At 41.5% G+C, this 12683-nt stretch overlaps 1 protein-coding gene across 1 annotated transcript; it reads right to left on the bottom strand.

Moving 5' to 3' along the window:
- Window positions 1-1300: 1300 nt before the first annotated feature.
- On the bottom strand, window positions 1301-6961 carry LOC120589303 (60S ribosomal protein L32-like). The gene is given in 2 exon segments (XM_039846856.1): window positions 1301-1758; window positions 6919-6961. Coding segments are annotated over 2 exon segments (501 nt in total).
- Between the last annotated feature and the right edge of the window lie 5722 nt (window positions 6962-12683).

Consider the following 12683-nt stretch of genomic DNA (forward strand, 5'->3'; position numbering starts at 1 on the left):
GAGGAGCACGTTACATTTAATAAGTATTTATTAAGCAGTTACTATGTGCCAGCATGGCCTCTGGGTTTTGGGCAGGTGAAATGTGGCCGCAGCTACAGAACTGGATGAGCCAGCAAGGGTTGACTAAATCTCATGCAAGGAAGGCAGTTGAGAGCCCCCTGTGATAAAGACTAGTGCAGAAGCAGACAGCCAGATGGCAGTGCTCAGGACAGGGACAAGAATTGATTTAGGATCTCGGTACTTTGATCTTGTGTCAATGTCGTGATGAAGTAAAACACATGACTTTGGCCCTGTCTATACGTGGTGGAGAGCACAGGTTCTGCATGCAGAGACCTGGGTTCACTAGCGCATTTATTAACTCTGAGACTCAAACATGTTGCCTTACCTCTGTGTGTTCCCAGTCTCTGCTTCCATAAAATGAAGCAATGGCACCTATTTCAGAGATATTTGGATGCTTGCATTAAATGAGGTAGCTTATGTGATCGGCTAGTGGCTTCATTATTCACAGCGCATTATAAGACAGTGATGCTAACAGCATGACCATCTGGGAAGGTCAGCATGGACCGAGCTCTAACCTAGTGCTTGCACAGGGGCTAGCCAGAGCAGTTGCAGTTCCGAGTCCAGTAACCTCAACCAGCCAGGAGCCGAGGAAGTCCATTTGTCCTCAGTTTTGAAGATGACCTTGCAAATAGTCTTTTGGAGGGAGGGCAGGCAGTGACTGACCTCTTGCCTCAACAAGGCGGCAGGGCCACTGGACTGGCCAGGGGGACAAAGGAGGAAATCCCACCCCTTCCCTGCTTTGGCTGAAAGTGCCGCTGGCCTGTTTACACACTGACGTAGGTCCGAGCTGCTTTCTGTTCTGGGCATTCTCATTTCTCCTGGAAATTACAGCCTCTGAGTTCCTGAGTTCAGGAGATAAGGGAGATAAGGGCCTGTGGTCTTCTCAGTAGCCCTTCCTGCCTGTGTCTAGACTTACTCTGGGACTTCTGCTGGCTTGGGTGCGCTTGTGTGGGCCCCTCCCCAAAGTGGCCTCCCCTGGGACACCAGCTGCAGGCTTACATTCTGCTGTCCTCCTGTCTCACTGTGTCCCAGGCTGAATCGTCGATCTGTAAACATACATGTGACATTATTGTGTGTGTGTTATTGTGTGTGTGTGTGTGGTATTGTGTGTGTGTGTGTGTGAGTGACATATCATTACCCAGGATCATCTGCCAAATTATGCCTTGTCAATACAGCTTTTTTTTTTCTTGGTAGAATTTTACTGTTTAATTAACACAAATACAATGTGCACACAAGCTGTCTATCCATTTTCTTCGCTGCACAGCCTGGCTTTGGGGTTGGTGACTCTGATGGCCAGCTGGGCTGCTCTTTCCACAAAGGCTTTGCAGTTCTTTGAGATGATATGAGCAATCTCAGCACAGTAAGATTTGTCGCAGATCTGCAGCACTTCAAGCTCCTTGACCTTGTGGACTAGGAACTTCCGAAAGCCACTGGGCGGCATATGCTTCATTTTCTTGTTACTCCCATAACCAGTGTCGGGCATCAAGTCATGGCCCTTGAATTTTCTGCTCACCCTATTGTCAATGTCTCTGGGTTTCCGCCAGTTACACTTAATTTTGACCTATCAGTCTGACTGGTGCTGGATGAACTTTTTGGTCCTCCTCTTTGATGACCTAGGCTTCACGAGGGGTCTGAGGGCAGCCGTGTTGCCGAATAGGAGATGGCTGCTACCTCCATAGGCAATGCTGAGGAAGAGAGCTCAATACAGCCTTTTTTACTTTTTCTATTATCTGTGACTTTCATCTGACCAGAGTTTCAGTGTGTGGTTTCATGGGAAAAAACGCAGGCTATATTTGAACCTCGGCCTCACTGTGTGACCCAAGGTGACAAGTGTATTTCTTAACCTCTGTGCTTCAGGTTCTCACCTGCACAGCGGCTGCAGAGAGAGTTAAATAAGACATAGAGATAGTGTGTCTGGCATACAGCAGGTGCTTAATAAATGTTCTTCTTAGTTAGCTTTACAAGACCCTTTAAAAGTCTCTATGTAATATTTTACCTTAGGCTGTCATCAATGAGCCTATCAAGAAAAGGATGTATATTCCTGACAAGAACTGAATGGTACTTAAAGAGAAATTAATGCCTAAGGGAACCCCAGGGCTAAGTCTGTGCCTTTCCTCTTCCTTTCTTTGCCCTGTAGAGGAAGTCGTGGTGACTCACAGATGTCCAAGACTACTGGCTTTGGCAAAGCAGGCAGACACAATCTGGTAGAGTGTTCAGCAATCTTTGTTCTTTACACTTGCTGAGCTGAAAAATTCTCTCTGGTTACATGGATGGCAATGCCAAGAAACAACTTTAGGGACCCAGACAAAACAATTAGAATCATCTTAAGCAGCTGCCTGCAAATTGAGTGATTTCTACTAAAATTTCTATTAGCATTTGCTAAAGTGTGTCCCACAGAATATTAGTCAGAGTGGTGTAAATAAGAGTGCTGTGGAGGAAGGAAGAGGGTGCATGTGAAATGCACTTAGGACATTCTGGGGGAGGTTAGGCTAAGCAGGTTTCTTTACCTAATGCCTTCCCAGACCTTCTCGTTCTCAGGTGCTTTGTAAGCCTCTCAACAGGAAATGCCTTCCTAAATACAGTTGAACATAGAAATCTTTTTTGAAGAACTCCTATTAACACTTTGTAGAATTAGGATACTTATGAGAAATATTTCTAGAAACGCTGCTGGTTTTCTTACCATCATTGAATTATCATATAATTTACCCATTTCAAGTTTACAATTCAATGATTTTTAGAAATTTTGTCAAGTTGTGTAATCATCACCATAACTCAATTTAGAACATTTTCATTATCCAACAAATCCTCCTGCCCATTGATTGTTAATCCTATTCCCACCCACTGTCCCAGTAACCGCCAATCTATCTGTCTCTACATATTTGCCTTGAGAATCATTGCTTTTTTGTTGTTGTTTTGGTAAAATACAAATTACCATTTACCAGTTTAAAGGGTACATTTCAGTGGCATTAAGCACATTCACAATGTTGTGCAACCATCATCACCACCCATCTCTAGAACTTTTCCCAAGCAGAAACTTTGTACCTATCAAACACTAACTCTCCATTTCCCTCTCCCCCATGTCCCTGGTAACCACCCTTCTACTTTGTCTCCATGAATCTGACTACTCTAGGTACATCATATAAGTGAATCATACAATATTTGTTATTTTGTATCTTGCTAGTCCCTTACCATAATGTCTTCAAGGTTTACCCATGTTGTAGTGTCAGAATTCCTTTTTTAAGACTGAATAATATTCCACTGCATGTATATGTCACATTTTGTTTATCCATTCATCTATTGATAAACTCTTAGGTTGCTTTCACCTCTCAGCTGTTGTGAATAATAACTGATATGAACATTGGTGTACAAATATCTGTTCGAGTCCTTACTTTCAAGTCTTTTGAGTATATATCTAAAAGTAGAAATGCTGGGTCATATAGTAATTTTATTTTTAACTTTTTGAGGAACTGTCATACTGTTCCACAGCAGCTGTACGATTTTACATTCCTACCAATAATGCACAAGAGTTCCAATTTCTCCACATCATCACCAACAACCAACACTTGGTACTTTGTTTAGGTTTTTGTTTTTGTTTTTCATAATATCTATCTTAATGGGTATGAAGTGGTATCTCATTGTGGTTTTGATTTCCATTTCCCTAAAGATTAGTGATGTTGAGCATCTTTTCATGTGCATGTTGGCCATTGCATATCTTTTTTTGAAGAAGTATACATTCAAGTTCTTTGCATTCAGCAATATGTATTCTTTTAAATTGGGTTTGGTTTTTGTTATTGAATTGTAGGAGTTATTTATATATACTGGATAGTAACCTCTTGTTAGAACTATGATTTGCAAATATTTCTCTCATTCTGTGGTTTGCCTTTTTATTTTGTTGATAGTATCATTTGATGCACAAAATTTTTAATTTTGATAAAGTCCAATTTATCTATTTTTTCTTTTGCTGCATGTGCTTTTGGTGGGATAAACACTACTTTTTGCTCTTAAAAATTCAAATAGAAAGAAGAGCTTCCCATGAAAATCAAAGAAACAAACAACAACGAAAAAATCTCCTGCTATTATAATAGACATTTTTACCTTTTCTCTGGAAATAATTGGTTGGGGTTTTTTTAAGAACTGCCAAATATTTCATTGTTTCAACCATGTGACTTAGCATATGATTAAACAACAGTTGTTCCTCTTACTGAATATTTGTTGTGCACAAACAACTTGTCAGATGCAACCAGAGGAGATAGAAACGGTTGTCAGCTCTGGAGATGTCTATCTTAAGTGAGAAGAGAGACATATTTATTACTAAAAACTTTTCCAGTTTCAAGTGACAGAAAACCAATTTAAAATAGTTTAGATAGAAAGGAAATTCACCAGAAGAAATTCCTTCTGTGGAAATACTGAAATATATTTAGTTATAATGTTTCATGTCTTAAAAAAAAATGATGATCTGAAGTGAATATGACAAAATCTGAGGGGTGAGTAAATGGATGTCTGTTTTATTTTAAAAAGTACTTATTATTTAAATTAATTTCTCCCTTTAGTGGGAGGACTACCTGATGAGTATTCATTTGATATCCTTAATATTCTAATGACATGATGTACCATCATTACGTGAAATTTAAAAATTAGAGAAAAAGGTTTATAAACCCCTTTTCCTTTCTATACAAATTAACAGAACTGGCAAAAAAAGAAAAAATGGTGGGTAGGGGAAACTCACTGGCTCATGTAACCAAAATGTTGACAGTATAATGGTTATAGCTACACCTAGAGGCTAATTCTCCCTTCTCCTCCCCTCTCCCCTCTCCCATTCCTCTCTCTCCCCTCTTCCCTCTCTCCTCTCTCTCTATCCCCTTTTAAGGAAAGAAGGGAATATATTTACCTGTAATATTTCAAGTTTTAAAAATCAGTCCCTCGAGACTGGTTTAACATGGCCAGCTTTTCATGAGCAGCTACAGTGTCATGATCGTAGGGCCAGGTGCTGTCTTTCTGCCCTCCAGAGCTCCCAGATAAACCTACATGTGGCCACAGTCATGGGTGCTAATGTCGCTCAGACTTCCAGGACAGCAGTCTCAACACTGTACTCTTCAGACCATGGGTTTGTATTCCAAAACTGGGATTCTTAGAAACTCTAAAGGTTTCAATGACAAAAGCTAAACAGAATTTGAGAATATCGATGTGCAAGCACAGAGAAATGTGATTGCTGGGCTGAGAGAAGTGCTCCTGGGGAGGACAGTATTTCATTTGGCCTCTGAGATTTCTGACAGTCTCAGGAGAGCATATTATAGGCAAGGAGGGAGGGTCGGAAGGCATGTTTGAGAGGGAACTGCTGGGCTTTCGTCAGGGTGGGACCTGGTGCTTGAAGAGCCATGGAGACAAAGTCACAGAGGGAAATGAGGCCAGGTGATAAGAGCTTTTTTGATCCTAGCAGGTGACAAAAAACTACTAGAAGTTTCAAACATTAGACATGCAATTTGAGGCAGTCTTTGGGACTAAAGGCACGGACACTATTTCATAGCAGAAGGGAGAGAGGCTAAGTCCTGAATTAAGGTGCGGGGGGTTATAAAGAAGGGATGATTCTGAGGGAGAAGCAGTGGGTCCTGGTGGGTGCGTGGAATTTAGCAGGTGAGGGAGAGAGCTGTATTAAAAATTACCAACACATACTCATAAACAGCTTTTATTGAACATTTTTTCTACTAGTTTCTACTAGTTTTCTGCAGAGAAATTCCAGCTGATTACAGCCCTATTTGAAACTGTGGCTGATTTGGTCCACTCAATCTGGTTGCCCAGAAGCACACAACCCACAAAAGCCCTTCCTGCTTCTAGAATGTGGTCCTCATCTCCACAGTAGAGTTACCCATGGTGCTTGGGAAAAGAGAAAATTTGTCCTTTATTAGCTTGAAAGAGAGTCAAGAGAAGAGACTGCTAAGATGCATGGGTGTCTGCATCAAGAACTTCTAACCTGGGCATCTGGATAATTGATGGATTGGAGTTCTTCAGAAGTAGCTGCGGAACCCCCATTTCCATAAATTGGTCATCTCTTACTTCACTGACTTCACATCTTGATTGAAGAAAACTGTGCATTAAATGCCAAACACATATTCCTAACACATTCTTCTTGAAGAATGTGATTTATTCTAGTATTTTAAAAACCCAGTCCATCTCATCATCTATTATTATATTTTTGTCATCATATATATTTAAATACATTCCTTTAGTGGATTTAAAATGCTTTTATTTTATTCCCTTAATAAATATTCATTTCAAGATGACAGCCAGATGGCTTTTAGGCAGGAAAAAAATAGTTTATCCTTTGAGCAAATTTATTATTGGTGCATTTTCTTAAATGCTGTCATAAAGGCCAGTCTCTCACCACACATTAATTTTATGACTTTATTTGTATTTCATGTGAACGCCAAACTCCAATTCACTTTTCTATCTACTCATGGACTAAATGGTTTTATTTTCCTTTGCAGAAAAGAAACCTTATATTAGGCATGAATTTGTAGCAGGCTTAAAATTTAGCTTACTGGAACATCCCTTCCAGGAAGCAATGTTGGTAAAAAACAAATTTGGCTTCATGGCAGGACAAGACTGTTAGTGTCTTCAATTGTGGAGCCTCTAGTGGAAGCCTCACTTAAATTTGTTATGTCTTTGTTTATTAGCTGTATTCAAACTAACTGTGATACCACGTACCCCCTAATCCTCACTCCACCAAGTCTCAACATCTCATGTTCATTTCCCACCCTCATTCTGCTCCATCTTTTGGGTGTGATGAGCGGTGATGAGTGGAGTAGAAGTGGCTCATCCATGGAACCACGATTCCAAGGAGACCTCAGGGTGAGGTCTCACCTGTGTTCAGCTGCTTTTTATGCACCACTGACTCCAGAAGCATCTCTGAGCCGGGGGATGGGGGTGGATCTAAAACTGAATTTCATTTCTTCCTCCTAAACTACTCTTGCTGAACAGTTTCTCCAGCTTCAGACTCTTACATCATATGGGCTACAATAATTTGTACTAAGAATAAACAATATTATTTCAAATATGATGCTAGATTAATGACATTGACAGATAAAGCATATCAAGGCATTTAAACCAGCCATTTAAATCTTGTATTAAATTATTGGCATGGTATGAGAGAGCATCAAAAGGCACACCCACCTAAAACCTTAAAAGCTACAAAACCACCTTTCAGGACAGAGTTCCCACAGTGTGTCAGTTGAAACTCTTCTGGCTAAAGGCAGGTCTCCACCCTGCTCCACCTCCTTGGGCTGCTGCCCTCCCTCGATTCCTGAGGGAGGAGGCAAGTGCAAAGCCCTACCCCTACCCTCCCACCACCCGCCTCCTACTCCCTCCAAATGCTCAAACCTCCAATTCCCCCTGAGCTTTCTGAATGTGAGGGCAAAGCAAAAATGTGGGTGAACAGGGTGAGCCAGTCAGTGTCTGAGAGCTTTAGAGGGTTTCGGCCAGGAAGTGAAATGAGAAGGGTGGTTATACGAAGGAATGGGAAGAGTCAGAACTGAGCCCTTCCACAGGCTAATCTCAGGGACAGCTCTATCTGAAAGAGTTGCTATTCCTCAAATTAAAAATGAAGTTAAAAGAACAAATGGGATGAGGTTCCCTGTCAGTGGCCAAGATCCAGGCAGGCTGGGGCACACATGAACTATAGGCAAAGACTGTCTGGTGAAGGAAGGGTCAAATGTGGCTCTCAGTCTCCAGTTGAGGGATAGTTCCAAGAGTAACAGACCTGCTGGGACTGGTTCAGGAAGCAGGGCAGGCTGTAGCTGGAAAGGCAGCTGAAAGGCTGGGTGTCAACAGTCTGCCAGATTGGAAACATGCCTGGGGCTCAACCTGCTTAGCCACATCTACTATGGAGGCCGCTGTGTCCTCCATCCAGAATCCTCACTTTGCACCCAATCAGATGACTCTAGAGTTCTTTCCGGAGGTCCAGGTCATACCTCTTCTGGGAGTAAACAGCCACTCTAGGATACTCTGGCTCCTCAATCCTTTCTCTTCTAGAACTTATGTCTGGGCCTCTGTCCTGGTTCCCAATATGGCACCCAAAGACTGGTCATTAATTGTCAATAAGCCTCTGCTTATCTTAGATTTAAGAAGAAGAACTATGCCTTAAACACCAAAAACATTTGCAAGCCACATATGATCAAAGAAAAACTTTTATTTGAAGGTACCACTGGAACTGCACCCATACTAATAAACATTAGATTTCAAATTTGCGGTGTATATTTCTATACATTCTGGGGGAAATGTTTTGAGTTGAGCAAAAATAATTCCTTAGTTTTTTTAGCTGAAAACAATCTGCATAACACTCTCACATCTCTGGGCTCATTTGATTTTCATAAATACCAGTGAGATGGGCCAAAAAAGCTATTTTTTTTATTTTATAGATAAGAATAACGTCTTAATTAATCAAATAACTCCCCTGAGGCATCACAGTTAGGTAGATCCGATCGTCAGCCCTCACTTTCCCTTCCTGGAAATTTCGGTCTCCCCAAACTGGTCTTCGTTCCCCATTGTTTCCCTTCTACCTGATGTTTATGTTGTCTGTTTGTTTCCAGTGGCTCAACCATCTCCCAAAAACCATGAATCTAGTCTGCAATAGCCAATATTTCTTTCAGTTGCCCATACTTCTCTCAAACGAATTTTGTGTCTAAGTTGATACTCTTTGAGTTTCATTAAGGAAATTCTCACTTCTCAACTTACATTCTCTAGGAGTTTAAAAGACCATGACAAGATAGTCCTAAAAATCACTGGTAGTGAACACTCTTGATCTGGGCATAACAATTGCATGAAAAGTCATTTGTAGTACATGAACACATACAGGAATCTCTTGAAAAAGAATGGGCTTCAACTTCAGTTTTCAGGAGTCAATCAGATTTAGTAAGATTCCCAACATCTTACTTTAGAGTAAATGCTCCTTCATGTTTACATTGAGGTGGGAATTGCAGCAGCTGACTTTGATTTTATTAAGTCCTTATATGCTCGGAAAGACTTAAGGATCTGGCTCAGTCTGTATTCTTCAGATGCAAGCCAGCTAAGAGAGAATTATTATCTCCATTGTCCATACATGACACGTACAGTTAAAGTCCTTCTAATAATTCTGAAATTTTAATTTCTTAATGGAAGCCTAAAAAGGAAAGCATGAGAGATGATGGGCCAGTAGTTTATTGTGTTACATATGTTCATCCATTTTATCACTTGCTTAAAGCCATTTTCCATTTAGAATTCCTGAGGTTTAAATGACCACGTCAAGATACTCCTAAAATCACAGCCTCAGCAATGCATTGTAATTTTCATCTTCACAAAGAATATAGCAAGAGAAATCTTTGCCACCACATTCACACTCTTATTAACTCTTATTTACTCCTCCAGAAGCTGTAATAGAAAGACATTTAACTAAGTGTTAGACCTGAGTTTTTATCTTGTGTCTGCTCCCTCCTATCTTTGTCTCAAGCAAATCACTTAACCATCTCTGCAGGATATCTTTCATTCCAGCCCCACCGGCATCTTCTCTGGCCTGCTCTGTGCCTCAGGGGCTGACCTTAGAGGCCAGCATCAACCAGACTCTCTTGTCGACTTCCTATTAGTTTCAGTCAAGAAAGGGAGGCCACAATATGTCAGAGGGCCAAGGAAAAGGAGGCTGGGGTATATATTCCTGAAAAAAATTGCTGTGGTTGGCTGAGTCCTTCTACCCAAAGCTCCTATGGGCAGCCCTCACCTAAAGCTACCTGCTCTGGGTTCTGCTAACTGCCCTCTTTTGCATCTTCAGATTGAAGGAGAGTAGCAGTTCCCAGATGCTGTTTTCCCTTTACCCCGCCCACACGTTTAAAAATAGTCCCTTTATTAAACTCTCTTCAAATTACCCATTTTGAGTGTATCATTTGATTTATGCAGAAGCATCTGATCCTTGATTTTCATCTGTACAATGGAGATGGTAATAGTTTCCCTGATGTCTTCAAGAGGTAGTAGGGGATCAATGAAGATCGCAGATATGAGAGTGGTATCAGCTGCAACAAGCTTTAGCTTTGCAATGTAAGGCATTATTATTGTTCAGCTAAGAAGACCTGTTCTTTCTAGAATGTGTACTCTGGAACCCTTATGTTCTTTATAAAGAATACTATTTCCAATATTCACCTGCTAGTACTCACTAAAAGAAATACAGCAGAGGAGGACTTGAATAATCTTGTTACTATGTTATTCAATTTTGGTATCTCATGAAATTTTCCAACAGTTTACATCGTGTGATTATCTCCTACTTGCTATAATATGGAAATGAAATATAAATTTATTTGTCAGTGCTTCTTTTTAAATTGACTCCATTCTTAAAGATCCCATAAAAATTCTCCCCAGTCTTGCTTCCCCAGATAACATGCAGCTTGCCATCCCCTCTGACCTGGACATACGTGTCACTGATATTATAGGCTTGGTAAGCAGACCTCTTAAAACCATGACAATGAGATAAATATACAATATGGAGAAAAGCAAATCCCCACCTAAAATTAAAGTAAGTGTGATCCTTGCAGAGAACAAAGCAGGCACAAGCAAGCCCCTTCTGTTTAAGTGTGGGCAGCCTTTAACCATCCTCAGGACTGAGGAGGTAACAAGTTCACTACCACGGAGATTTCCCAAGGAAAGAAAAGGCGGTATTTTCTTACCCCGTGCACATATGAGGGCAAGGTCCTTAGGCAAGGCCGGTTCTTTCACTCCGTTTCTGACAAAGCTGTCGCTATGTATGACAGTGCACAGCTCTGTTTCCTGTCCTCCGGGACTGCACTTAACTGCACACATCCGTCCGCACCATTCACAGAAAGGAGCACCTTCTCACTCGGAAGAGGAGTGTGAGTTCTGCTGAAATTTAACTGAGCTGCATAAAGTTGAAGTCCTAAAGTGCCAGAATACTACCACCAAAGCTAAAATGAAACCTCCTGTTTCGTAGAAGATTTCCCTGAACTAGTCGATGACACTGAACCAGGGAAACTACAGATCTGTGTGAAGTTGGCACACTCCCAGGCCATGTCAGGGTGATGAGCCCAGATCTTTCCATGGCCAGAGATCCTCTTTATGAAACTGAGGATCCGAGAGTGAAAAACATCATCATTGAACTTTGCCTCAAAGACACAGCTTTGTGAGAAGACACATCTGAAACCCCGCTGAGAAGCGCAGTTGGTAGTTGAGCGCTCGCCAACGGGACGTGTCAGGAAGGCGCCCAGCTTTGCAGTCCAAAGCACAGAAGAGATAACTGAAGCTGAATCCTTGACTTTTAGTAATAATGATTTTTCTCCATCCACAGCTACATCCTCCAAAGCCCAAAAGTTTGTCTTAAAGCGAAACCACACTTTCTCACTGAGGAACTAGAGGACATTCCGAACATAGGCATCTTGGGTTGCTGGAAAGTGGAAGGAGCCTGTGGCGAAGGAGCCCGGCCTTGACACATACCTAATGAATGAGAGTTCTTGCTGGCCGCTGATGGATCCTTTGCCTCCATCACCAAATTTGCCAGGGCTATTGAGCAACTTGATTGAAATCAGAGGTATTTAAAATTACTTATCTTTTTCTTCACTCATCGACATTTGCCAAAGGCTGTCATGATGTGATAGACTTGTTTTTCCCTTGATATGTTTGTTAAATAGTGCTGTAAGAATGCTTTTCACATGGCCATACTACTCTTCTTTCAGTTAAAGCTATTATATCTATTAAGCAAAATTTGTTCTAGACTTCTAAGTCACGGATACAATTCTTCCTCCCATATTTCCCCAGTCTTGGAATCACATTTCTCCAGGTGCCCTCACTCTAAACAGTGCCTGGCATGCAGTAACCACTCATAAATATTCGTCAAATGAATGGAGGAATGCATCGTTTGGTTTGTTAGCTCCTCACTTAAAAATCTCTTGTCTTCCTTCTTGCTCCTGATTCTTCCTCCAGTGGGAAAGACATCATCATCCACCTGGCTCAGGGCAGAAACCCAGGCATTGGCCTCCACCCTAATCCCCTTCCCCACATCCAATCAATTACCATGTCCTACCCACTCCACCTCATACCTCTCACACACCTTTCACCTTTTCTCCGTCTCCACTGTCAATCTCCTTGTTCAGGCCACCGTCTTTCCTGGTCTGGGAAGCCGCAACAGCCTTCTAATCGGTAGCCCTACCTTCAGTCCTGCCCCTCTCCAATCCATTCTCCAAGCCCCAGTTCTCTGCAATCAGATCCCACTATCTATAGCAATGACCTACCCCGGGGGGACAATAATGTGCAAAGGTTTTTTGTGGTCTTTCTCTGAGTGAGGGGTGACTAAAATATAATATGTAGAAGCTAAAATTTTGGGATTTTAAAAGTGGGGCTGAAATCTGTACTATTCCAAAAAATCTGGAACATTTGCCTGTTGTAACCTGGAGTAGAGCAGACAGAAATAGGCCTTGGTGAATAACATTGTGGCAAGTAGACATACCCCCTTTCTTGTTGTGTTCACTCTGGATGCCAGAATCCTGACTCTAATGTTCAGGTAAAATCCAAATATTCCGAGTACTTTATATCAAACAATACCTGAATGGGTTCTTTAATTCCATTTGGAGGGAACACTGTGAGCACCACCACCCACTCAA

Source organism: Pteropus medius, unplaced genomic scaffold, assembly GCF_902729225.1.
Source record: "Pteropus medius unplaced genomic scaffold, Ma_sr-lr_union100, whole genome shotgun sequence".
Classification (NCBI taxonomy): Eukaryota; Metazoa; Chordata; class Mammalia; order Chiroptera; family Pteropodidae; genus Pteropus; species Pteropus medius.